Source organism: Antechinus flavipes, chromosome 4 (genome assembly GCF_016432865.1).
Source record: "Antechinus flavipes isolate AdamAnt ecotype Samford, QLD, Australia chromosome 4, AdamAnt_v2, whole genome shotgun sequence".
Taxonomy (NCBI): Eukaryota; Metazoa; Chordata; class Mammalia; order Dasyuromorphia; family Dasyuridae; genus Antechinus; species Antechinus flavipes.
In genome coordinates, this window is record NC_067401.1 from 426,506,332 (window position 1) to 426,534,294 (window position 27,963).

At 34.6% G+C, this 27,963-nt stretch overlaps 1 protein-coding gene across 4 annotated transcripts in view; it reads right to left on the minus strand.

The window, feature by feature from the left end:
• Window positions 1-27,963, minus strand: part of FIRRM (FIGNL1 interacting regulator of recombination and mitosis) — a 63,434-nt gene that overhangs the window by 5,852 nt on the left and 29,619 nt on the right. For all 4 annotated transcript variants that reach the window (XM_051998982.1, XM_051998981.1, XM_051998977.1 and 1 more), the window contains 9 exons: window positions 23,774-23,960; window positions 22,154-22,236; window positions 21,770-21,821; window positions 15,297-15,386; window positions 12,442-12,627; window positions 9,793-9,915; window positions 8,455-8,550; window positions 5,139-5,252; window positions 1,763-1,867 (listed from right to left, as the gene is read on the minus strand). In XM_051998982.1, the coding sequence (XP_051854942.1) occupies window positions 1,763-1,867; window positions 5,139-5,252; window positions 8,455-8,550; window positions 9,793-9,915; window positions 12,442-12,627; window positions 15,297-15,386; window positions 21,770-21,821; window positions 22,154-22,236; window positions 23,774-23,960 (1,036 nt within the window). The remainder of the gene's footprint in view (window positions 1-1,762; window positions 1,868-5,138; window positions 5,253-8,454; window positions 8,551-9,792; window positions 9,916-12,441; window positions 12,628-15,296; window positions 15,387-21,769; window positions 21,822-22,153; window positions 22,237-23,773; window positions 23,961-27,963) is intronic.

Sequence of the window (27,963 nt, forward strand, 5' to 3'; positions counted from 1 at the left end):
AATATCACAGTAAGGATTTATATATAGTCTTAGGATGGCTTTGGTTATGAAAATAATGATACAATGAAATGACTCTTGCTAAGGGGACATTATGTATGAAAAGGTCTTGTAAAAATACAGTAACCTTTTTCCACTAAATGTCTTCCCTTTTTATTTGCATATAGCATATGATTTTATGCAAGTTGTTTGATATCAGAAACACTGCTGTCTTTGTGTTCTTGGTATCTGGCAAGGTCCCTCATACACAGGAAGTAAATAAATGCTAACTGAATGATGCCTTTCTCACTCTTCAATTTCTCTTCATTCTTTCAAACACTTATTAAAGTCTTGTATGCAACGTTGATGCTATAAGATTTAGAAAGATACTAATATTAAAGTGTCATCCCCTGCTTTCAAGGAATTTTACCTCTTTTTTGTGAAATAATGTATTATTTGATGCATATATTGAATAATTATAGTCTATGACCCTTCAACTAAATGACATCTCATCAATTAAGCTTCTGTTTATTTGCATGTGGCCTTTAATGTTTGTCAGTGGATAAGATCCAGATTCTCTATTTCTGCATTGGGCAGATAGATTCTGGTGCAGTAGATCTCTATCTGGGCTTGGATTCAGGATGACTGTTCTTGAATTTAAATCCAGCCTCAGATTCTTACTATTGGGTGACTGTAGGCAAGTCACTTAAAGCCACTTGCATCAGTTTCCTCATATGTAAAGAGCTGGAAAAAGAAATGGCAAACTAGTATCTTTGCTAACCAAGTCCTGAATGGGATCACAAAGAATTCGACACAACTGAAAGAACTCAACATCTCTGCATTAAATGAAGAATGGATGGCTTTAAAGCCAGCAAAATTTGAAGCAGAATATGGGAACTTTCAATGTTTCCATTTGAAAAACAATCTATTCCAAGATAAAATAATTTTTAGTCAATCATTACTGGAACCCGCTCTTTTTTAATGTGTAATAATATTTGATGTTTATATTGTGCTTTAAAAAAATTTCATTTCAATTCCAACTTTTCTTCTTCCCTCCAGTTACTTTCCCCACTTATTGAGAAGGCAAGCAATATAATACCCCACAGACATAGGAAGTTATGTAGCCCAGAACTGGATAATGGCTAACTGGGTTGCCAAATGCAGCAAGGCCTTGAACCCACCTGTGATCAGGTTTACAATGCCCTCACCACGTCTGGACACTGAGGCCACCTAGTGCTGTTGCCGCTGCTATTGCTGCAACCCCCAAGACACACTGTTGGTGTGATTTCATTTCTGGCCGGCTCCCACTCAGTGCCACAGACCTTTCTTTCCATCCTTCTATGTTGTCCTGGGTTGAAAAAATGGCTCCCTCTGACTTTTATTGATTCTGCTGCTTAGAATTCTGACATGTTTTTAAAAATTTTTTGGAAGGGAATGTAAAGAGAACTTGGAAAGTATCTTGCTCTGCCCCTCCAAACATATTTTTTAAGTCGGTTTACTTGCACATATGGTAGCCTTTATGGCCAAAGGAGTTTATAGGTAAGAAGTCTTGTAATCTGTGGCTGTGGAACAATATTTATCTTAGAAAATAAATTAGACCTAACATGACACTGGTCTAAATGGTGCTATGCTCTAAATAAATAAAAGATCAGAAACTGGAACTGCAAACATTTATACACAACCCAAACAATTACTGAAGACAGAAAGTTCTCATCCAATACAATAATTATTTACTGGCTTATTTAAAAACTATCAGTGAACTCACTCAAACCAGTCTTATACTTACCTCTGCAAACTTGGTAAATGCCTCCAAAGAATGCTGTTCTATCAGCCAGCTCTTATCAGTTAGCAGTAAGGTAAAAATGCAAGGCAAACTAGGTAAAACTTTTTCCTGCAAGAAACGAAGAGCTTGTTATACAAAGGGAAAAAAAAAGATTTCATTTATTATAAGCTCAACAATGAATCATGTTTTTTTCATTTTTATTTTTCAAAATGGATGGAGGGCTAGTGTAAGCTGTAACTAACATTTTCAAATAAGATTCTCAAGGAACAGAATAAAGGCTGTCATCAAAGAAATGCATGAGGGAAAAAACAAACTGATTATATGATAAGGATAACCTGTGGAAAGACCGTGGTATTCTTGTAATGGCTAGATAAATCAAGGAACAAGCTCATCTGGTCGAATCCCAATGACAAACTCACAAGTGGGCAAGGTCAAAAGTTATACATGAAGGCTAAGCATTGAAGCCCTGTGAGCTGAATCTCTGAAAGGAATACTACATATTGAAGAAATAAAACATCCATTTAAGTTTGTAATTATATATATATATATATATATATATATATATATATATATATATTTTTTTTTTTTTTTTGCTGAGGCAACTGGGTTTAAATGACTTGCCCAGGATCACACAGCTACAAAGTAGCTCTCTGTTGATGCCATCCTGGGACTGATGGCATCAGTCCCAGGATAAAGGCCCTCACCATCTGCCAAGACAGTTCTCACTGTCTTCTGCTTGGCCTCCTGTCCCAGATATCTCTCTGCCCAATAATCCATCTTCCACTCAGCTGTGAAACTGCTCTTTTGAAAGCCCAGATTACCTTTCTGTTTAATCACCCTCAGTGACTCCTCATTACCTCCAGGATTAAATAAATCTTTGGCTCCCAAAGCTTTCAAAGCTGGGTGTCTTCCTACTTTCTATTCTCCTTGTGTCTTACATAAAGCACTCACTGATCTAGGGACATTGGCTTTCCTTCTATTTTTTTCTACAAGACACTACATCTCCTAATGGGCACCTTCACAGGCTGTTCCCCCCCAAACCTGGAAGTCTCTCCCTCATCTCTGCCTCCTGGCTTCTTTTAAGTCTCAGGTAAAATCCAATCTTTTACAAGAAGGCTTATCCCAATCCCCTTTAATTTTAGCGTCTTCTCTTTCTGCTGAACTCCAATTTATCCTACACATATCTTGATTTGTACACAGTCATTGGCATTAGATTGTAAGCTCTCTGAAGGTGGAAATTGTATTGTCTTGGCCTGTCTTTGTAGCTCGCTTGTTGATTTCATATACTTTATTCTTTGGAAAAAGGATTTTACTCTATAATTTTATTACCGAACGCCCAGAAAGGCTGGGCAAAGGTTCTTGGAAGGTAAGTCAATAGAAATTGTTAAATTATTCATACTTTTCAATAAATTCTGTACTAAGAAAATAACTTATTAACCCTTCAGTTCTTTCCTGGTCCATCATCATTGTACTTACGTACACTCTTCTCTACCCCACCTTGACCCTTTGATGAATTTATTCAATTTTATCACCATTCATTTTTCTTTCTTCTTTGTTCCCTTAACATATGCTGAGCCTCAGCCTTAGGTTACTCCCACAACTTGTTGCTTTCTTTCCTACTTACTCTCTACTGAATACTGGGGAAAAAAGTTACAAAGCTATACTGACTAGGTTCATTCCAAATTCATGTTACACAACCTCTAATTGGGACCTCATTAATATAAGGCAATCCTTGAATACCTCCCTAATTAACTTACCATTCCACTAACAACAACGTCTTTTTCAAGCCGCCTCATCCATTCTCAAGTCTTAGATAACTTTTTCTACGCCCACCCTCTAATTTGACTGAAACAATCAGGCCATTCACTGAGGACTTCCTCTTCTTTCCTCTCCATCTCACAGCTCTCATCTCTTTTGTGCAACATCTCATCCTCTACCTATGTATGAAAGAGAAGAGGCCCTTCTTGTCAAGGAAATTCCTCCACAGGCCCAAGGGATCTCATGCCCTCTTCTCCAGCCATCTGCCCCTACTATCAATCCCACTCTCCCAACAATCTTCCATCTCTCCCTGTCCATGTCTCTACTGCCTACAAATAACCAGGAGGCAGCTGGTGGTGCAGTAGACAAACTGCTGGAGCTGGAGTCAGATCTGAGTTCAAAAGCAGTCCCAAATACTTATGATTTATGTAACTTTGGGAAAATCATATTTAATGTGTGACTGCCTCAGTTTTCTCAACTGTGAAACAGAAACAGCATCTACCTGCCAGATTTGTGGTAAAGATCAAATAAGATAATTTTAAAAAATTGCTTTTCAAATTAAAATACCATGAAAATATTAGCTATAATTATCATTAAGAAGCCCATGTCTCCCCTATCCTCAAATGATCTCATCCACACATCTCCACTAGCTATTATGTTTCTCATCAGTTTTGTGGTTAAACCTGTGAACTGGTATTTCTAATTCCTGTCTTCTCACTCTCTTCTTAAGTGAGCATTCTGGTTTCTGATCTCATTCAACTGTAACTGCTCTCTCTAAAGGTACCAATGACATCTTATAATTGATAAAGCACTGGCCTTTTCTTAATCCTTGTCCTTTTTTACTTTTCTTCAGATTTCTGACAAAAATAATCTCCCTTTTCTCCTTGATACTCTCTTCTCTCAATCTTCCTGACATGCTGTCTCCTGGTTTTCCTCCTCTCATTGCTTCTTCTTAATTTCCTTTCTGGATCTTCTTTCAGATCATGCCTGCTAATCAAGGCTATGTCCTCAAGACTCTGTCCTGGATCCTCTTCTCTTCTCCCTCAATACTATGTCATTTGGTAATCTCATCAGCTCTCATAGATGGTTAAAATTGTCATCTCTATGTAAATGATTCTCAGATCTATTTATGAGACCTTCCTTTGTATCCCTTTCATTTGGGACAGTGTTCAGCATACAGAAAGCTCTTACTAATTCTTACTGATTTGACTTGTTTTAATATCTCCTTTAAAAACATATTTCTTTCTCTGAAAGACTTAGGAACACTAATTAATGCAATGATAAAATATAAATCCAGAGAATTGAAGATGAAGTATGCTTTCCAACTCTTTCTGGAGCAGTTAAGAAAATCTGTTGCATGATTATACTTATTTATTGTAAGAGTTTTCTTTTTCCTTTTTGTTCTGAGGTTGTAGGGAGTGGGAAAAAAAAGAAAATAAATTCTTGTTAATATTGTAAAAATAAGAAAATACTTTTAGTTTCTCCAACATATTCAATAAATCCATGGAATAATAGTAATATAAAGTAAAAAACTACTATTTATTATATAAGCATCATTCTTTCAAGAGACAAGAAATTTAAGGTTTGATAACATAGAAACAATAGGCTTGTAGATTATTACCTGAATAGCTTGTGGAATAAAAATTCTCCCTAAATTAGACACAAAATCCAGAATTGCCAAAAGGACATAGTCAGGAGGATCCAATTTAAGTAGAGAAGCCTGCAGAATTATCACCTAAAAAAAAAAAAAGATCTAAGAAAACTTACATACAGAAACCTTGGCTGATCACAGATCACTTAAGATTTGAAATGATCAATTCTAAATTTAATATCAATTTTATCATGTCTGATAAAATTATAGAACAAGTATTTTTTTAGAATCACACATCTTTATACACATACATACACATATATGACATATATTAATGTATACATATGCCAGTTATATATAGCTTCTTAGATATTTATAATTGGATTGTTTAAAATCAAATACATTAATATACTAGGGGAATATGGTATCTAAATAAATTCTCTTAAAAATAAAAAAATCCCAAAACAATGTCTAGAGATAATTTCAGGATCACACATTATCTCAGAAGAACATTCAACCTAGAAATATTCCTAACATAAAAAAGGTAAATAACTAACAAGAAAAGAAAACTAAAGAAAAAGAAAAAAAATGACATATAGAGTTAAAAAAAAAAAACAGGAAATTTAAATTATTTTCTTTTAAAGCATACAAGGGGATAAAATTTAAAGAAATAGGAGAAAGTACCAAAACACAAAACATCTAAACCAAAGACTAAACTCCACAATCTCCCCTGCCCCCCTTTTTTGGACAAGATTATTAACTTGTAGATGAGAGGGATGTTATAGTTACAGTTTAACATGTATTTCAGAAAAGTGCTCTAAAGTATTCCATATTTTCTTGCAGAAGAAGATAGAAAGAGGTATCCTCAATGAGATAGCAATTAGATGGATTCAGAACTGGCTGAATGACCAGAATCAAAGATATGCCTTTAATGGTTCGACATTAACATGGTAGGTGACCAGCGGAATGCTGCCCCAAGCATTTTTGTCAATAACCGACAAAGGCACAGTTGATATGCTTATCCAAGCCTGAGAGGGATAGTTAATACACTGGATGATGGAACCAGGAATTAAGAAGATTCTAATATACTAGAATGTTGGGCTGGATCTAATAAGATGAACTACAATAGGAATAAAGTGTTCAAAAAACTAACTTCCCAAGCCTAAGAGAGGTATGGTTCAATGATAGCTTCCATAGGGTTTAGTAGACAAGTTAGACATAAATCTGTGGTTGACGTGGTAGCCGGGAAGTCTGAAGCAATCTTGGACTGCAGTAAGAGGCATTCTTTTCAGAAATAGTCACAATCTTTCGGGGTTGTGGCTGTTCAGTCATATCCAATTCTTTGGGACCCTGTTTAGGGTTTTCTTGACAAAGATGATGGAGTGGTTAGCAACTCCTTTTTATAGATGAGGAAATTAGGGCAAACAGGGTGAAGTAACTGGCCCAGGGTCCCACAGCTAGTTCTTTCCCAGTCCAGGACCCATACTCTATCCACTGCCCACTCTGCTCTGCTTTAATAAGATCAAGAATAATGTGTTCAATTCTAGATGCCATAATTAAGGAAGATTGCTGAAAAGCCAGGGAAATGTTACTGTTCTTGTTTGCCCTTCCTTCTCAAAGAGAACAAATGACTTCAGGGAGGGGATGCCATGACATGCAAATAAGAGAGGGCTGGGTAAGGTCCCCGCCTCACTTTCCCCTCCAGAGCCCTTTGGGTCCAGGGACCAGATGAAGATCAAGACGACTGGAGATGGTCTGGATGCAGGGGGAGCTTTAATAGGTCTTAGTTTGACTGAGGCAGCATCCATTTAGTGATTAAGGTTGGGTAGCAACTGAGACAAAGGATGGAATATATAGGGGATGATAACCAGGATGGTGGGGGCCATGTCATGGAAGGAATAACTGAAGGAACCCTGGAGAAGAGAAGATTAAAGAGGAGCCGGACCGTTATCTTATTGTAAATCAAAGGCATGCTGCAGAGGGATTGATCTTACTCTATTCTGGTTCAAGAAAAGACAAGCCGGAATTATAGGTGAAAGATATAAAAGAAAATGTAGCCTTGATGTTGGAAAAACTAACAATTAGAGCTGTCCAAAAAATGGAATGGCTTGTCTTGGGACATACTGGGTTCCATTCATGGGAGGTCTTTTAAGTAGAGCCAGAAGATGACTTTGGGGTATATTATGGTAGGAACTCCTTTCAGGTATGAATTAGACTGGATAGATGGCAGCTAAGGTCTCTTGTAACTCTTAAAATTCTATGATTCAGTGAACTTTCCCAGTTGTTTCCTCATTCCCAAACAGGGATAATACTTATAGTATTTATAGGAATGCTATGAAGATCAAATAAGATATGGTACTTCATAATATATGTAATTTCATATATAATTATCAGCTATTACTTTTTCAATTAAAGCTAACAGGTAAATTTCCTATTGTAACTTGGTCATTAATTTCAACTGCATGTAAAAAAAATTTTAACCAAAGCTACAAACAACAAAATCACTTGTCTTCACCTCTTTCTTCCCCAATGTATCAGAAAGCAATAATTGCCCTCTCCAGAAGATATCTTGTGTTTTCACCATTTTATTAAATATTAGGATACAGTCCTTTAACACAGAGCTTACTTTAAAGTCTCTTCTACAGTAGTGGAAGATTTCATTTTGGGCTTTGGCTAAATCTCTTCTGGGTTCAAACCTGATACTGATTTAATGGGATGGATTTTAATACACGTGTCAATTGGTTTTAATGCCCTTTTGTACTTTCTAAAGCACACCTGAAAATTCTATAAAGTCTGGGCCCTCTAATAATCTCCCCTATAATCTCCCACTGTTTAAAATCTGGTTCTACAAGGATACCCCAGAAGACATAGTCATTTAAGCCCTGAAACTTCCCTACCCCTTTTGTATCCTATGAGAAAAGACAAGTCATCTAGGTCCAACTTGTTCTTACTCTACACCATAGCACAGAATTTTCCCCAGATGATAGGTCAATGACCTGCAGTCTCTGATTGCTAGATGGTGAGGAAAAAAGTGACATCTGACTTGGGACTGCTTTTGGGAGATGGGACATTCATGGTACTATGTAGAAAATAGTTCTATGTGGAAAGTTGCTCTAAGACTTGCAGAAGAGAGAAGTAAAGAGTTAATTAGCCTCTGAATAAGCAAGGCAAACATAATTTGAGGAATAATTTTTCATGCAGTTTATACAGAGTTCAATATGTAACCAAATAAAGTGAATATCATATCATTCAAAATAATACTTGTTAAATCAGAAATAGCCAAAATAACTCCCTAGAAATATCCTAGGTATGAGAAGTTCAATTTATTTAGGAACAATTTTCTTACCTGACTTATCAGCTGAGGTTCTATAGCTTGTATGAAAAATCCCAAGAGAGGAAGTAAAAGGCTGAGGGTCCACTGAAGATAAGGCTGATTTGAGACCTTAGCAAATAACAGAATGCAACAGTACTGATTACTGCATTTCCACTTAGCTGAGAGGAAAAGTTATTCATACTTCATTGCACAATTAATCTGATAGCACCAGGAAAAAGCCAAAAAAAAAAAAAAACCCAAAACTAAAATATAGGAAGAAAGAAGGCAGACCAGTCAAGTAAACTTCCTTTTTAAAGTATTATTTTCTTGAAGTTAAAAGATCTTTTAAAAAAAATTCTCCAATTAGATCAGGTTAAAATTCTATCATTAATTTTTTTCTGTCAGCTTCAACTCTCTACTGCAACTCAACACAGAATCACAATATCTTAATTAGATATCATCACAACTGAACTCTATGAATAAAAAAAGAAAAAAAAATCTCAAAGGCTTAATTTTTCCTGTAAGAAACCACATAAATGCACAACAGAAAAGAGAGCAAAACTGTGAGGTAAGTAGGTTCTTACATCTAAAAGGAGACAACTGTGTGTCTCTACTCTGCAATATTATCTTTTCTCTTTAAAATTTTTCCTTTCTTTAAGTATATATTGATTCCATGAAGAATAGAGGCATAGGAGCCTTCCTTTTGGACCCTTTTGAATAGTTTGGTGACACCTATAGACTTCTCAGAATAATATTTTTAAATGCATTAAATAAAACACAGAATTACAAATGAAAACAATTATATTAAAGTTATTACTATATTTTTTGAAAATTAAGTTCATGATATCAGGTTAAGAACACAGGTGAAATGTACCAAGGGACCAAAAAATGCTAATGAGAAAATAGTGAAATATTGGAAATCTAAAAATACTAATGCAAGAATAAATGTTATTAAAGCAGCCTATTCAGCAGCATCACAAAATGTGGCTATACCCCTTCAGGATCCACTAGTTTGACAAGCCAGGTTTCTCAAGTTTATTTTAATTCACAAAGGTTTTCTCAATAAAAACAAATCCCCAAATACAATTCTCAAGCCTACAAATAAGTAAAGTAAGTTGGCTCTGTTCTCTGTAAGTGCAGGTGGTGGGCAGTCTTTTGGATCTGTAGGGAGGAAAGGAGGAGGGAAAATAAACTATCCTTTCCCTTCTTTCCACCAAGTCTAGTTAGAACCTGACAAATGCTATGGTCTTAGAAAGAAGCCTCACGGCAGTAAAATAGAGACAATCTAACCTAGCAAAAATCCAAAACCATTATTCTTTCAGGACTGAAGTTTGTTTAATTATTCAAGAAAATGCTAAGTTATTTCCTTACTTGTTTAACATTCAGGATTGTCCAGAGTGAACTCATAGTTTCCAGGACTCCTGCTTGTTGGCCCATTTCCAAAGCTTCACTTATAGAATTACACACAGTAAGCAAAGCAGATAGTGCAACATTCTAAGAAAGGAAAGAAACAGAATTAGATTTATAAGTCAAAGCTTTACATGATTACCTCGACATCATCCCAGACAACACTTTTTTAAAAAAACTATTTTGATATAATTGGCTTCTTTCATAATTCTATGAATTTATTTTAATTTATGCACTTAAAATCATTTTTCTGAGAAGGATTCACCAGAAGACCAAGGGGGCCCATGGCACACAAAAAAAGTGAAGAATCCTTGGTTTAGAGGCAGTAAAAACAACCAAGCATGTTTTTCAGTCATTTCTTTGTTAAAAAGATCTATTACTGAAAACATGAAACCCTTGCTTCATGCTTCTAAACAAAAAACATATTTCTCTCTATTAGTATGAAATTAAGAACAGAAATAGAAATGGCACTTCATTTAAAGAGAGTTCATAAGCATAAAAAAGCACAAGAAATTACAAGCAGCCTCTAACTTAGAATATGCATTATAAAAGTTCATTTATAATTGAGCTATCTGGAAGTCAGGAGTCATTTTCTCATATAACCAATGATATATAGATGTGGTACTTGTTTTTACGGCTAGTGTGTAAGTATGCCTACTTAATACATAACGCATACACAGTACAATTCTCATCAGAATTGCATTTAGGCAACCCACTGGGTAAGATTGGCAAGCCAGGTACTTCCAGATGGAAAAATGATATAAAAGCAAAAAATTAAGGGAAGAGAATGGATTCTTTTTTGAGAAATTAATTACATTTTCAATGATCACAAGTTGTTCTTTGAAACAAATGTCCATATTTTCAAAACCAATATTGTCAGTGATGTGTTATGCCTGCAATTATGGAGCTCTTAGAGCTCCATAGAATCAAAATTATAGGTAACCCAAAAGGGTAAGAGAGAGATAATCAATGGGTCATACATTACCACAATGACTTATGCTCAAGAAGTGACACAAAAGACATAATTACAAACTTGTATGATCATAAAAAGAAGTGGGCTGGTCATATACCAAGAATGAGAGAAAATGGCCTGATTCTTTCATAAATGCTGACAGACCTAAAGGAACGTCTCCAGCTTATTGCATGTTTCCTCCATAGAGGATTTATGGAAAGTATGAAGAAAAATTACATAGGATTGTTTAGCCTATATCGGATTGCTTGTTGGGTTATTTTTTTTGGGGGGGTAGGGGAAGAAAAATTTGCAAAGGTGAATGTTCAAAACTACTTGGAAAAAGAAAATGTTATTAAAATATTAATTAAAATGATATTTTAAAAAATTTATGTAGAATTGAGAAAGCATGAATGGATTGTGAATTAAACCAGTTGAGGGAATAGCTAGGATCATAAACTTCAATCACTAAAGCAATGAAATACCTATTGTAGTACTAAAGAAACTAAACACTCCATATAACCATATTAAATAGGAAAATAAACTTATACATACACATAGAAATAAGTAAAATGAAGAGGTTAGTCTAAAAATGATCTTAAATGTTCTTTCTGAGAGAATGTAAGCTCTTTGAGGGCAAGAGCTATTTCATATTTAGCTTTCTATATTCCCAGTAGGCACTTAATATATCTTTGTTGACTGATTCAATAAGATACATGATTGTACAATATGACTAGGTTATGAAAAAATGATTGAGAGGTAAAAGAATGATGGAAATTTAGCATATGCAGCAATGATTTCTGCACAATTGTGTTAACAGATTCTAAAATTAAATTTTTCAAGTCAAGATTTTGGGTGCATCTTTATTATATTCATTTTCCATTTCTACCAAAAAAAATACTTCAAGTTACTAGCTGGACAGTCTTGTTAGTCTCAGTCTGAATATTTTTCACTTTTAGACAGAGTATATAGTCAGTAGAAGGAACATATCCGCTTTGTTTTAATCGTAGGCATTTTTGTTAAAAAAAAAAATGAAAAATCAGAAAAATTTAAACCTTTTCTACTTAAGTGACAAAAAACTTACTCTAAAATAAAGGAAGAACTTAATATTTATTTCAATAAAGCAAGCACTTTTAATCCATGACTTACTGGATTTATATAGAGTGATGAACAATTAACAGAAGTCCCCACTAAATATGTCTACTGAACACTATAACATATATTAAAATCCAAATTACATACTTGTATGATACTATATAAAATAAGTGCCTAATACTTTTTTATTAAATGATTTCGAGTAGCATTGTCTTTTGAAAAGAACTTCCTCCATTGTATTGTTTCAGTGATTCTTTTTAATGCTTCTTATTTTATGTAGTGATACCCTAAAAAATTAAGTTGGATATAGTTGAGTCAAACCTACCACTTACCTTAGGTGTACTCTTCAATTATTATTTGTTAAAAAAACAACATTAACAATAAAGGAGGAGAGGGAAGAAGAAACAGATGAATACTCAAAAATTTTCCCAATATAAAAATAAGAAATTAAATACTGTTAAATTAATTTTTTTTAGATTTATCAAGAAAAAAGCAGATATTTACATGAATTCCATAACAATCTAAAATGCTGAAGAGTAATTTCAATTATTTGCTAGCTCTTTTCTTACCACTGATACAAGTTCTCCCAAAGTATGACTGCTGTTTAGCCATTTCTTACACTGTGCAATTCCCACCAAAATAACGTCATTTGCTATTTGGCTTTTAAATTCAGGAGAAAAAGCCTTGAAGGAAATATACCGCCACAAAGGCAGATTCTCTGCTTCTTTAGGGGAAAATCTCTGGATAAATTCCATCTGAAAGAAAATTTATAAGGATGAATAACAACCTGGTCAATAAATTCTTTTTTGTTACATATAAGCACTTATTGTTTAGCATTTCTAAAACTCCTTTTAATCAACTGCACAAAAATTTTTAATAAAGACTTATTTTTTTCATAAAATTTTTTGAAGCATTAAGACAAATATTGCTCTCTTTTCAACATATACTGCCTCCAAAAAAAATTCAAAAAAGCAGTTGAAGGAAAATTTGTTGTAAATCTACTATGAAACTTTAAATATGAGTATTAAACTATTTGTCATACAAAGTCTTAAAGGGAACAGAATGTCCCTGTATGTATAACAAAACTTACAGAATGTTTCTGAACTCTTTTTTCTGGTTTGATTGATAGACATAATATTAAATTATGCTAATAAGAAATGGATATTTAGCTAAACATGATAGCTGGTTTGGCCCAAGTATTTAATGAAAACTAGGTCACAAGTTTGATGCTGAAACTTCAATTAACTTTTTCTCTAGCCTATGAAATTATAGATTATAGCCTCATATAAGAAAAAGTGGATGGCAAATCTATTCCACTACTGAGTAAACTACACAATGTATATTTTCTATTAACAACAGTGGTAAAACACCATGTTCACATACACATTTAATAGACCCAAAGAACTTACAAATAGAAAGCAAAATATTGAAATAAAAATGGGATTTTTTTCTTTATTATAATATAAACAGTAGACTTGAAATGCTCAATTATAAAATAATCTATATCAGATCCATCTTTACGGTAACTTCCATTTTTTAAAACTGATGAAAACACATTCAAGATCGTAGGTTGCTTTAAACAAATAATTAATACTTTTAAAAAAATATGGTAACCAGGTGAATAAAGCTGGTAAGTGATCATGAGGCAAAAAGTATGTGTTCTGATCTTAAAATAAGTTTTGTCTTTGATAGATATTTAATAGAAAGTCCCTTCTTTTGTTTCAAAGATTTTACTAATAAAATAGGGGACATTGTGAAAATTCCTCCAGTAGGCAACATCACACTTATTAGTAACAATTGTTCCCTACAGAAAATTATTACTGTTGCGTAATCCTATCACTATCCTCCCAGTTACCACCATCTCACACGCTAGACTCAGTTCCTTACTGGCACTCACACTATATATCCAATCTGTGGCCAAGGTCTGTTGAAACATCTCTTGCATATATCCTTTTTTCCTTCCACCATGGTGCAAGTCTTATCACTCACAGCTCCATTGCAGTAACAATCTGCTCCTTGGCTTCCCTGCCCCGTTTCTCTGCAAGCTATCTTTTTGACTCCTCTGTCAAACTGATTCTTTTAAAAGCACAGGTCTAACCATATCACTCCTCCATTCAATAAATTCACTGTTATTCCTAGGATTGAATATAAAATCCTTTGTTTGTCTTTGAAAGACCTTCACAACCTGGTTCTTGCTATCTTTCCAGTCGTCTTACATTTTGTTGCCCTCAATGCATTATCAATCTCCTACTCCTTGCCTCTTTCATCAGCCATTTTCTATGATTGGAATACTTTTTACTCCTCAACTCCATCTCTTAGTTTCCCTGGCCCTCAGCCCTACCAACCCTATTCATCCCAGCTAGTGCCTTTTAATGTATCATCCCTTTTATTTGTATAGTCATTTGCATATTGTCTCTCATTAGAATCTGAGCTCTTTCGAAGGTAGAACCTGAATGCCTTTTTTTCTATTCTCAGTTTATTTAAAAAATTTTTTTTTCCTATTCTCAGTTTAATACACTAACTGACATACAGCAGAAACTTATTAAATGCTTGGTGACTGAGTAACATTTTTCATTAAAGACCCTGAAGTCTTTGCATTTTTATTTCACACAAAACTAAAAAGTTCTGATCTCTGATTTGCCAGCTCACAGAAGAGCTAAAGGTACAAATTAAAACAGAATTCAGGATGGCACACAGACAACACTGAGAAATGAAAAATGACAGAATGACAATGGAGGATACAGAAAAAAATAATTAAATATTTTAAAAAATCTCCCATAGAACAAAAATCTGAATCCATTTAATACTAATAATACAAACTTACAAAAAAGACCAAGGACAACTACTATATTGCAGCACACAGCAATGCCCTTACCATCAAGAAAAGGTTAATGATATTAAATTACTGTTTAAGTAAACATTTGTTTCAAATGTACTTTCATAAAAGATGCTTTACGCACCTTGGAAATTTATGAAGTGAGAATCTTCAAAAATAGTGGATAAATGAGGTATTAATATATGTGTAAGTTTTAACCTAACGCTCAATTCAAGCAGTAGAAAAACTTGAGATGCCATCATATGCATAAGTAAAACTTAACCTAATATTTTCTTCTAAAGTGCAAGAAGTTACTTTGAATAAAAACTTTAATTTAGATAAAGAAATATTTTCAAGTATCTTACATGTATATGAAAGGAAGGCAAGGATTTTAAGTGGACAACTTTTTAAAAGTCATGATAAAAATAACAACTTAGAATTAACAAACCACTATTCACACTTAAGCATTTTCTTTAAATGAATCAATATACTTAAAATTTGTAGCCAAGACCGAATTTATATTTAAATTTAAAAAAGAATCATTCAAATGAAATTTAGTTTCAATTTAAAGTAGTGTATCATAAGACAAAAGGGTATTGGCATTCTTACTTGATGGTGTGTATCCATGAGGAATAATAATCGTCTTAGTAGAATTGACAAATTAGTGAGCTGGTAACATTCTCCAGGGCAAGACTTAATCTGCAAAAGAAAAAAAATGAAATGTTTTTGCCACTATTAAATTTCTATATGGCATACAAGGCCCTAGATGAGTTGTAAATTAACTATTAATAACCTTCATATAAGTCAACTAAACTACTATTTTTTTGCAAGGCTTTCTCAACATCCTTCCGTGTGTGTGTGTGTGTGTGTGTGTGTGTGTGTGTGTGTGTGTCTGTATCTATATATCTGTATAGAGATAGATTCTTATAAATCTATCCATGGAGCTATCCATCCATCCAACCATCTATCTATATGTATTCTCAGGAATGAGTAGTGAGCTTACGGGGATAGCTAGTGAAGAAGGCAAGGAGCTGGTAGACATTTTCTTCTGCAAGAAATTGCAAGGATGCCAAGTGTGCGTAATATACTTAATATAAAATATATACCTTGCTTGTCCACATTTCCTTTCATGCTGTTTTTCCCGTTAGACTGGGAGCTCTTTGAAAGCAGGGCTAACTTTTTTCCATTTTCTTGGTATCCTAAGCACTTAAATACCTGGCAAGTAGTGAATGTTTAATAAATGCTTGTTGGCTTGCTGACTTGTTAACAGGTAAGGTTCAAAGGCAAATAAGTGTAAAATTATTCTCACTCAGAACCATATTCCAAGTGAATGAAAAAGAATTCCTTATTTAAAAGATGCTTTAAGATTTTCCACTGCCATTTGGTAAGCCCTTAAGATACACAGAGAATGAAGCTAGATACTGAGAGAGAGAGAGTACTTAGAACAGAGTTCCCTAAAGGAACAATAATAATCTTCCATATTTTGATGGATTTGCAATCTTATTGTTATAGAATTATGGCTAACATAACTGATCCATGTCTATTCGCTTTCTAGGCCTGCTGTCCATCACATTGCTTACATTTTCCACAGTGGTCTACCCAACATGCTGGGAGCCATCCTCTAGTTCCTGTGACATGATGTTGGATAGTTAAGAAATATGCTGACGCACATTGATTATTCTTCTTCTTGCTACATGACTTGGGCCAATCTTTTCTAATCATAAATTTCTCTGAAGATATTCTTTACACCACCTCTGTTCTACAACTCTTTTTTTTGGGATAATGTATATCTATCATGAGCCTCTCTATTTCCCTTTGGAAACCCTCAACTTTAATTCTTTGGAGACAGGTATTTTAAAAATTTTAGCCCCACACTCCATCTCTGAAAGGATCCTATTATTAAAAAGACAATAATTTGTTTAATGGAGAAGTTTTGGGGTCCCAAAGAAAATTCAGACCATTGTCCTATTCAATTCTGGACATAGTTCACTGACTATGTGCAGTGTCTACCTAAGATACATGTACTAATATACCAAATTTATGGGTTATTCATTTGAATGCACATTCTAGTACTGGACAACAAGCATTCTTCATTTTTCATTGCTTTTTTTTTTCTTTCCCTAGGATGTACAGTTAGGCCATAGTTCTTTTGAATAATTAAGACTCTCCTGGAGAAGACTTTTCAGCTTTCCAGTGCTTGGTGTAATTAGTACAATATGATCTGAAAATAAGAGCATCTAAAGAATCACAAATCAATAATCCCTGTTCCATTTGGACTCAGTAACAGGTATCTTTGCAATAGTGGCTTTTATGTCCCACTTAATATTTAAGATCAGTGATAAACAAAATCATCCAGTTATGTTTCAAAGATTTACATGACTTTGGTCTATGTGTGGGAGACACCTTCAACAAATCAAATGCCTATTTTTTTCCTTTTAGTAGTTAATAAAAAGGACAGAGGGATCTTGTATTCTCTTTATGTCGGCCAACTGTTTAACAGTAGATATAGAGTCTGTATGATATTCCTTGTGAAAATCTGCTTGCTGCTTTTTTTTTTACAACTTCATCAAGGATGTATTTGTGCAGTGATTAGAGCACCAGCCCTGAAGTCAGGAGGATCTGAGTTCAAATCTGACTTCAGACACTTAACATTTCCTAGCTGTGTGACCCTGGACAAATCACTTAACCCCAATTGTCTCAGGGGAAAAAAAAATTTGTACAGATGGCATTAATTGCTTCCTTTGGAAAGAGGACTAAAATAACAGTTCTCAATTTTTTTTTTTTTAAATCTCTTATAACTTCCTTTCTTTCACATGCACTAAGGATTATTCCTCAGGACCTTTAAATTTGTGTCTTCTGAAGCAGAGCCGTCCTCTGGATATATCTGGTCTAGTCTAGCTGATCATATCCTTGTTTTCTTTAATGCTTTCAATTCTTAATGCAAAATATTAGAAACTGATATAATATGACTATGATGGTTCTATTGTTTGGATGGGAAAAGAATATGATAAAAACATATTTACATAGCTTTTACATACTTCATATTTTGGCTATCTTTCTTCAAGCTTCATCCTTAAATGTCCTCAGAATGACTACTTTAAATGGGTCTGTTACCAAGTTTTTGCAAAATTGTTTTTCCTGCATTACTTTTGTTTTATGAACCTAAACTTCTTGTAACCTTCTCCTACCTCCTCTATACTATCTTACAAATTAGTTAATATTATAAACTGTTGCTGTCTTTGACTGGAATATCTCTTGTTTGGCAAGGATCGAGGGTTTGTTGATTGAAGAATTTTCTAGGTTCTACTGGTTTCCTTATCATGAAAATTTTTTAACCAGATAAATTTCCTTTCAAAATGTTAAAAGCCTATGTCAATACATTTGTAAACACCAAACACCTAAAAAGGTCAGATCAGAATTGCACAACATATCTTCTCATTTGAATTCTTTCTTCACATTAGATACTAATGTTTACTTGCCAAGCTAGTAATCTAACTTGTAAAAAGTGTAACAAAAAATATCTAACCAACAATATGGCTTTAAAGGCAGTCAAATATTGAAGAAAAAAAGTTATATATTACTAAGCCTTATTCTAATTGATTTATTCAGGTAGTTTTAAAATTTTTTCACATTAGTTTCCAAAAAGATAAACACAGGTTTTCAACATCATAGAAATAAAAATATTTAAACTATAAATTAAATAAATAACTAGCAACTTCTAAAATTCTGTTTAGGACCCAATTAAACTCTAGTAAAAGAGAAAGCCACATTTAAAAAATATATATTTCAACTGGTAACATTGTAGACAGCATGATGATTGGGAGCCAGGATCACTTGAATTCAAATTTGGCCTCCAACACATACTGGCTATGGGATTTGATTGGGGGAGAAGGGAGAAAAGTCATTTGTCTCAATTTCCTCAACTATAAAATGAGAACAACAACAATACATACCTCTCAGATTGTTACAAAGATTAAATGAGATCATAATTGTAAAGCACTACATAAATGCTAATTACAGTATTATTACTGTTATCATTACTGTTATCTTCACTTAAGATAAGAATATCTACTTGTTCTTATTCCTGTTCAGGAAACAAAAATTAAAACATAAAGCTATGAAGATAAATCTTGATTTCATGGAGAAAACAATCTGTGCCTTCCAAACAAACTACTTGAGTGGGGACCATTTTTATTTTCTTTAGATTATTAAATGCTATAAATGCTCTTCTGTTTTGAGCTGAAACATTGTATTCAAAGCAAATACAATTAATTTATACATGTAGTGATCTATGTCATTCAACATCACATCTGTCTTTTTTACAACAGATTTTTTTAAATTTAACCAGATGCACTGAGCTGAGAATTCACCCTGCACAAATAAAACTGGTAGACTTCTGGATTTCCCTCCCATAATATTTGAAGGCTACTGGATTTTGGATTTAGAGTTGAAATAGACTTCAGAAAGCACCTAATCCAACCCCTTCATTTTATGAATTAGTAAACAGAGGCTGAGAAGTCAGTTGACTTATCCAATGTCACATAGGTAATAACTGAGGCAGAATTTGAACCCACGTTCTTTGACTCACATGGATTTGAAAAGGAATGCTTGGTTGAATATCTGTTAAACTGTTGTAATACTCCTCAGACAACAAATCCCTCATTTAAACTATTTGGACTTGGTCACCAAGTCTTAGCTGAATCCTCAGTCAGACCCTTCAGGCCTCTTTCTCATTGGTGTATTCTTCTCTTAGCTTCCATTTGGGCCAAGGATCCAGATATGCCATTCCTAATTTTCTGCTCTTAGTTCCCTCATGCTATCCCTCCATTCCTTTACTTCTCAGTTTCTCTTTTTATAGTTGTCTTGTCCAACCAGAACATAAGTTCCTTAAGAGGGGGAGGGGAGCTATCTTTTTGCTTCTATTTCTATCCACAGCACTTAGCAAGTACCTAGCAAACAGTAAAGCACTTAACAAATGCTTGCTGACTGTTTGTTTTTTTTAAATTGATTGCTCTTATAATTTTCTCAGGTAATGGAAATTGGCTTCTGACAAAACCTCCAGAGAAATTTCTTGCTTGCTGTCTTATTTTTATGGGCATTAATTCAAAAGCAACTTGTTCCTTTGCCTTCTAAATTTCTTTGCAGTTTTCATATTTCCATTATCTTTCATTCTACACTGATACATGGTACTGAGTATCAGCATTTAGAACACTGTCATATTCTTGAAGAAAATCATTTGGAAAATAAATTGAATACTTTTTCTTTAAATTTCAGTTTATTTTCTCTTTTCTGAATTTAAGTAATATGATATTCGATATATTTTCTCACAATTTCCTATTAAGCTGTAAGTTTCCTAGGCAAGGAATTGGGAGGTTTGGGGTAATATACCTTCCCAGACAGCTTCTACAGACATAGTAACTTGCCTCTCTGAGACAGAAAAGGACAAATGATTTGAATGATACTTTGTACTTTCTCTTAAAAAGAGAATGAAGGAGAATTAGGAACTTAGACAGAAACAGTAGAATATACTCAAATGGCTCATTCTAATCATCTGTTCTTTGGGATCCTTGAAGGGATTAATGAAGATCATTAAAGTATATGCTGTTTGAATGAGGAGAGTTTTATAAAATTCTTCAATTTTCTCTACATCTTGATCCCTTGTAACAGATGTTGTGCCTAAGCTGATATTATCACCGATGGTTTCCTTGGAAATACTTCTCATGGGCACTATTACATGAATTGATTAAGGTCTCATTAAATAGTATTTGTGGTTAGACTTATAACCAACACTTCTTCATTTACCTCTCCCAAAGAAAACATATGAGACATCCTTCCATCTAGTGGCCACTTCTTTTTGCCTTTGAGTTTCTTTTACAATAAGAATGTCTAGTTCAAAAGATTCAGTTATTCCATTTATATGAAATCAGTCACTGGACAATACCTCAAATCTAGATTATCAGAAGCTTCTATTTAGGCAGTCTAAAAACTATGTGACTTTTAAAACTGTGTTATTTTATTATTATTATTATTAATATTATTATTATTACCAGTTTGCTACCATAACTGCTAAAGTGGAAAGATAAGGCAGGAGGGTGAGTGATGACTCAGAAATATTTTGCACTTTTCTTGGTTTTAGACATGGTGAAAGAATTCATCAAGAAGGAACAAGCATACTGGTGATAAGGTTCTTCATACTCAGCTAAGCTGGTCTTCACAAAGCAAACACATTCTGCTGCAGATCCCATATTCAAGGCCTTTCCAGTCAGAGAACCTAAGTCTGTGTTCTTCTAGCAAAGCCTTGAACCTAAGGTCACTTCCATCATATTTTAGAGTAAGAATTTGTGAAGAACCATATCGTCTAGTAGGAGAAAATGTTTTTATATACAAAAATTATCCTTTGATCAATCAGTCTTGTCAAAATTTCCAAATAAGGTATAGAGACCAAAAGAATTTAGGGTTAGGTACCCAAAACTTCTCAGGATTTAAAATGGACTTCCCTCCCTCGATCTATTTCCTTTTCATTTAAAGCAAACACCAGCATAACTTTTATTTTTCCCCTTTTTTTTAAACTTTTGTTTTTTTCAAATAAGTAAAGTTAAAAACAGATCACTTTTAATTTCATTTCCATTTGGTTCAGTCATTTTGAGTTGTGCCCATCTAATTATGATTCTATTTGGCAAAGATATTGGAGTGGTTTACCATTTCCTTCTCCAGCTCATGAGGAAATTGAGGCAGACAAAGTTAAGGGGAAACTCAGGATTACATAGTTAAGTGCCTGAGGCCAAATTTGAACTCAGGCGGCATCATCCTGACTCTAGGCCTGGTACTCTAAGCACTCTGACACCACCAAGTGGCCGTTTCCATAAGGAGTCCTAATTCAGATGTTACTATGAAAGGTTAAATCTTATTTGAATCAGATGAAAAAGAAGTGTTTTTGTTTTTTAATTTCTGGTTTCTATTTTACATTCAATTTTAAGTTCCTTTTCATTTTAAAAATTCATTTTATCCATGTTCAATTCATTCTGATCACTGTGGAAGTAAGAATTTGCATACCTATATACAAATAGACTTATCCTACTCACCAAATGTGCTATTATGAACACATGATGGGCACAGAGTTCAGCAGTCCCATACCTGAGATACAAAAGAGAAATAATTCAGGCCCATATACTTATTAAGACAAGCAAGGAAATGAGCTCTAGTAAAGCAACAGATATTTTTAAAAAGAAAAAATATTTTAAAACTTCAATCATTTCTAAGATGACAAAAAATAAACTAAGAAATTTAATCTAGATTTCTGAAAGATGGCCTAAAATGGTTCTTTAATCAGCAACACTAGCACTTTTTCTATACAAAAGATTAAACCTGAAACCAAAGTATCTTTGAACTGACAATTAATTATTGCTATTTATTCCTAGAAATCAATATAAAGACACGTCACACAGCAACTTTAGGTTATACCTTACCGGGCCAAGAAGCACCATGTATCCATAGCTAATAAGGTGGTAATCATTCCAGAATTAAGTACAGCATTCAATAATATGGTATCCTAAATTAAAACAAATTTATATTTTAAAATGTTACACATTATATTTATGTGTACACACACCCACAGCCACCACATGCTCTACTAGAATGTAAGCTCCTTGATGGCAGGGATTGTTTCACTTTGTCCTTTCCACCCTAGCACCTAGCATAGTGCCAGGCATAACAAGTACAAATCTGTTGACTGAAAGCTAAAAGTCAGATTGTTAAGGGCTACAAATGCTGAAACACAATCAAACACAGTAATGTATATTTTATTATGGAAGATAGAGGGAGTTGCTATGTTTCCTGAGCAGGGGAGTGACGTGGTCAGAACTGGTACTCTAAGATAATTAGTTTAGTAGCTTCATGGAGAATGAAATGGAGAAGAAAAACTATGAATAGAGAGAGACATATCTGGATGGGCCTGAATGAAGACGCTTCTGGTATGAATGGAGAAAAGGGGCAGACGCAACAGATGTTATGAACATATAACTGGTCCAAGCTGGCAAATGAATGAAAATGGGAAAAGTTTGAAGATGGCTCTTGTTACAGTCAAAATAAACTGAAGCACAAAGCTCTAAGTATGATTGATTTATTAGCAAAGTGTGAATTCACCAATAAATAGGATCTCCTCAGGAAATCTAAGACCCTGCATGACAGGAACAACTCTCTTCTGAGAGTACAGAACAGTATGGGAGTTTGGGGAGTATAGAATTGTGGGGAACAAGTTATAACTGGTTAAAAGAGCTCACCATCAATGTGAGGAACAATATGATTGGTTGGAAAGGAGCTAGTAACTACTCCTATCTTTCTTCCTGTGATTAAGAAATGTTTGAGTCTACCTGTAAGGTTAGAGATAGTGTACTAGACTTTGGACAATACAACAAACATCTTTATATTATCCATATATGGATATATGAGGAAACAAAATGAGTTCTGTTTTAGACATAATGATTTTGAGGTGCTGGGTGATGACAGGACTATTTACATAGAGATGAATGTAAACTGATATGATCACCAATAGAATTTACAGAGGGAAGAGGATCCAGGACAGAGTCTGAGATTACACACAAGATAAGCCTTTTCAACTTCACTGTGAGAATAATAATTCATAATGAAAAGTGTGCCAGCCTATAAAATGGATGTTTATGCTAATCATATCTAGGTATGTTTATGTGATTAATATCTTTCTAGATATAAGGATGAAGAGAGGGAGGAATAATGGATAGGAAATTTTAATATATGCCTATATGAGGAGAGAAGGAGCAAGATACTTAAAATTTTGTCCTCTATTGGTTGGTTTAAAAATTAATCATATATAACATTTAGCCTTTATAAACCTAATTTTTGAAATGAAATTTTGTAGGCTGAATATTAAATAAAGATGAAGAAAAATAAAGTATTAAAGAAGAATGTCTATTAAAAAGACTATATGGAAACGTCCTTTTTATCTATTCCACAACTTTTCTCTCCAATTTCCATGTTCCATAATTTCAGTGTAAAAAGAGTAGGAGTTATATCTACTGATAAATTTTTCCTAGAATTTTACCATAGCTTACCAGTTCAGGGAACAGTGATGGGTGAAAAGAAGCAATGAAGGTGCACAAGTGAACACAGACATATTGATATAAAGTGACAGCCATTTCAGCTTGTCCTTTGCTTATAACTTCTGGCAAATTAGCAGGCAAAGAAAGCTCCCCCGAACACTGCTCAAAACTGTAGAAAATGGCTTCAAGCAAAGACATCCTAGAAAAAGCAAGAACATTGAAGCCAATATGGTTAGCATTTAATTCTTAAACACAGGATTGTAACAATAACACATACAGGGCTTATATAGGCCAAGAAAAATATCTTAAAAAGATAGAACAAAGATAGCTGACTCAAAAGGGCTAATTTCTGAGAAACCTGGGAAAACTTGCAAGAAGTTATGCAGAGTAAAGTGAGCAGAACCTAAGAAACTATTTATAAAATGAGAAAAATAATGTAAAACAAAAACAACTTTGAAAGACTTTAAGAACTCTGATAAATGCAATGATTCCACCACTCCGGCTCCCCTCAAGTCTGCAAGAAGCTTTTCCTGGTCCTCCTCCATCTGGCAGACTCTCTCTACAATGATCCTGTTTATCCTATCTTTATTTTAATAGTTGTCTACATACTTTCTTCTCTATTGGACTTTGAGCTCCTTGAAAGCAGAGACTATTTTTTGCCTTCTTTTGATATCCCAAGACTTTAGCACCTGACACACTGTGGACATTCAAGAGATGCTTGTTGACTCAACCATAGGACATAGGAAGGAAAGCAATGTCAGACTATAAAGATTTTTTTAATGCTAAACAAAGGAATTTACATTTGTTTCTAAGGGGAATAGGTGGCCAGTCAAATTTATCAAATGGTGATAACAACATGATCAGATTTATGCTTTAACACAGGGATCCTCAAACTACACCCGCAGACCAGATGCGGCAGCTGAGGATGTTTATCCCCCTCACCCAGGGCTATGAAGTTTCTTTATTTAAAGGCCCACAAAACAAAGTTTTTGTTTTTACTATAGTCCGGCCCTTCAACAATCTGAGGGACAGTGAACTGGCCCCCTATTTAAAAAGTTTGAGGACCCCTGCTTTAAGAGAGCTATTTTAGCAAACTGTGGAGGAAATATGAGATAGGCAAACCAGAGGGAAGGATACTGCAAGAGTCCAGGCAGGAAGATATGAGAAAGAAGCAAGCAACCTTCTACAGAGGTCTCTAAGAAACTTAAATGATCTCTAAAACATATTTTGTGTGTGTGTGACAATTTAAAATTTTTTTCAATAGTGTTCCATTTCCCAAACACATGTAAAGAGTTTTCAATATTCATTTTTATAATATTTTGTGTTTCCAATTTTTCTCTCTCCTTCCCCTTTCTTCTCTCTCACTCCAAGATAGCAAGCAATCTGATATAGGTTAAATAACACACTCTTTTTAGACATAGACAAGACAGGAATTTGTTTTGCTAGACTATGCTTATTTGTATAAGAGTTTTCTTCTTTTTATTAATGAGGAGAGATGAGGGAGAGAGGAAGAAAAATCAATTTTTGGTAACTACAAAAAATTAATTTAAAAAAACCAAAGGTTATAAAAAACTTGAATTAGAATGGTGAGAAAGAGAGGACAGATTTAAGATTGGGGAACTAAAAATTGTAAGATCTGACAAGATTTATGTAAGGTGAGAATGAGGACAATGAAGATTCAAACTTGGGGAGATTAGAAGCACAGTAGAGCCTACCCATTTGGAAGAGAGAGATGAACTATAAAGAGAAAATAACGATTTGTTCTGAATTTCTAATGTTGAATCTGAGATGCTCACAAAATATATAATTCAAAAACCTTCAAAAGACAATTGGAGAGGTGCAATTGGAACTCAAAGAAAGTAAGGATGGGGACTTCCGGCCAAGATGGCAGAGAGGAGGCACACAGCTGTGTAAGCTCTGCATTTTCTCTCAGAATCCATTTCATTAGAAGCCTCTGAATTAATGCTTGACTGAAAAAAAACCCACAAATAGTTACCAAGAAAAGACATCCTTGAAATTCACCAGGAAAGGTCTGTTTTTGCTCAAGGGCGGGGGCGGTTTTAGATCGGGGCCCAGGCTGAGGACAGGCAGCAGCAGCACAGCAGTGAGAGCACGGGAGGCAGCTCACAGCCAAGCAGACCAGAGGGGGGTGGGGTGTGATCTCAGCCATTTCTGAAGGGGGGAGGAGGGGAGGGAGGAGGGAGAGAGAATGTGAGAGAGTGTGAAGAATACAACCCCAAACAGCTGGAGTCTCTCGGGACCTGGCCACCCCTCCCCCACAGTGTCTCAGCACGCTCTCGGATCTCAGAGCGCAGGCGCAGCACAGTCCTGCTAGTTTGTCTTTGATTCTTCTCTGACAAAATGAGCAAAAAATTGAAAATCTCTTAACTCTTGACAGCTTCTATACGGATAGAGAGCAGACACTAAACCCTGAGGAGACTAAAAACAGACTGTCTCCAGGTGACTCCCCAAAGGAGATCATCAGTTCCTCAGCACAGATGAATCCCATAGAAGAAATTAAAAAGGCTCTCACAAGGGAGCTAGAAGAAAAATGGGAAAAGGAGAGGGAAGCTTGGCAAAAGAGTCTAGAGAAGTCATCCTACTCACTTAAAGACAGACTGGATAAAGAAATCAAATCCTTGAAAAATACGATTAGTGAACTGGAAACAGAAAACAGCTCTCTAAAAAACAAAATTGGCAAAATGGAAAAAAATTTCATAGAACAAAAGAACTCAACTGGACAATTAGAAAAAGATATTAAAAAAGTGAGTAAAGAAAACACTTCATTGAAAATCAGAATCGAACAAATGGAATTGAATGACTTGAGGAGATAAGAAGAATCAGTCAAGCAAAATCAAAAAAAAAAATCAAACAATGGAAAAGAATGTGAAATACCTTCTTGGGAAAACAACAGACCTGGAAAATAGATCCAGGAGAGACAATCGGAGAATTATTGGACTCCCAGAAAAGTATGATGAAAAAAAGAGCCTGGACACTATTTTCCAGGAAATTATCAAAGAGAACTGCCCAGAAGTCATAGAAATAGAGGGTAAAATAGACATTGAAAGAATTCATCGATCACCTACTGAAAGGGATCCTAAAATCAAAACACCAAGAAATATAGTGGCCAAATGCCAGAACCCTCATTCGAAGGAAATTCGAAGGAAAAAATACTGCAAATGGCTAGAAAAACCAATTCAAGTATCGAGGAGTCACAATAAGGATCACCCAGGATCTAGCAGCATCCACATTAAAGGATCGAAGGGCCTAGGATATGATATTCTGAAAGGCTAAGGAACTTGGTATGCAACCAAAAATAACTTACTCAGCCAGAATGAGCATCTTTTTCCAGGGAAGAAGATGGACATTCAACGAAATAAGCGAATTTCACCTATTTTTGATGAAAAAAACCAGGACTTAACAAAAAGTTTGATCTACAAATATAGAACTCAAGAGAAATCTAAAAAAGTAAAAATAAATCTTGGGAACTATATTTCTGCTATAAAGATGTATAAAGAATACATATATACCTTGTTCTAGAAACTAGATGTGGAAAGGACATTGTACCAGAAAAAGGGTAAAGTGGGGGTACTACATCTCATGAAGAGGCAAAGGAAACCTATTATATCTGAGATTAAGAATGGAGGGGGATGAATATAGTGGGTATCTTACTGCCATCAGAATTGGCTTAAAGACAAAAATTTTAGACATATTCAATCTATGGTGAAACTTCTCCCACCTCATTGAAAAGTGAGAAGGGAAAAGTGAAAAGGGAAGGAATAAGCTAAGTGGAAGGAAATACGGAAACTGGGAGAGAAAGGGGTAAGATAGAGGGAGAAACTCTAAGGGAGGGGAGAGAGATACTAAAAAGGGAGGGCTGTGAGAAGCAAGTGGTGCTCACAAGCTTAATACTGGGAAGGGGGGTAAGGGGGAAAGAAGGGAGAAAAGCATAAACGGGTTAACAAGATGGCAAGTAATATAGAATTGGTAATTTTAACCATAAATGTGAACGGGGTAAATTCCCCCATAAAGAGGAAGCGGTTAGCAGAATGGATTAAAAGCCAGAATCCTACAATATGTTGTTTACAGGAAACACACCTGAAGCAGGGAGATACATGCAGGTTAAAGGTAAAAGATTGGAGCAAAATCTACTATGCTTCAGGTGAAGTAAAAAAAAACAGGGGTAGCCATCCTGATCTCAG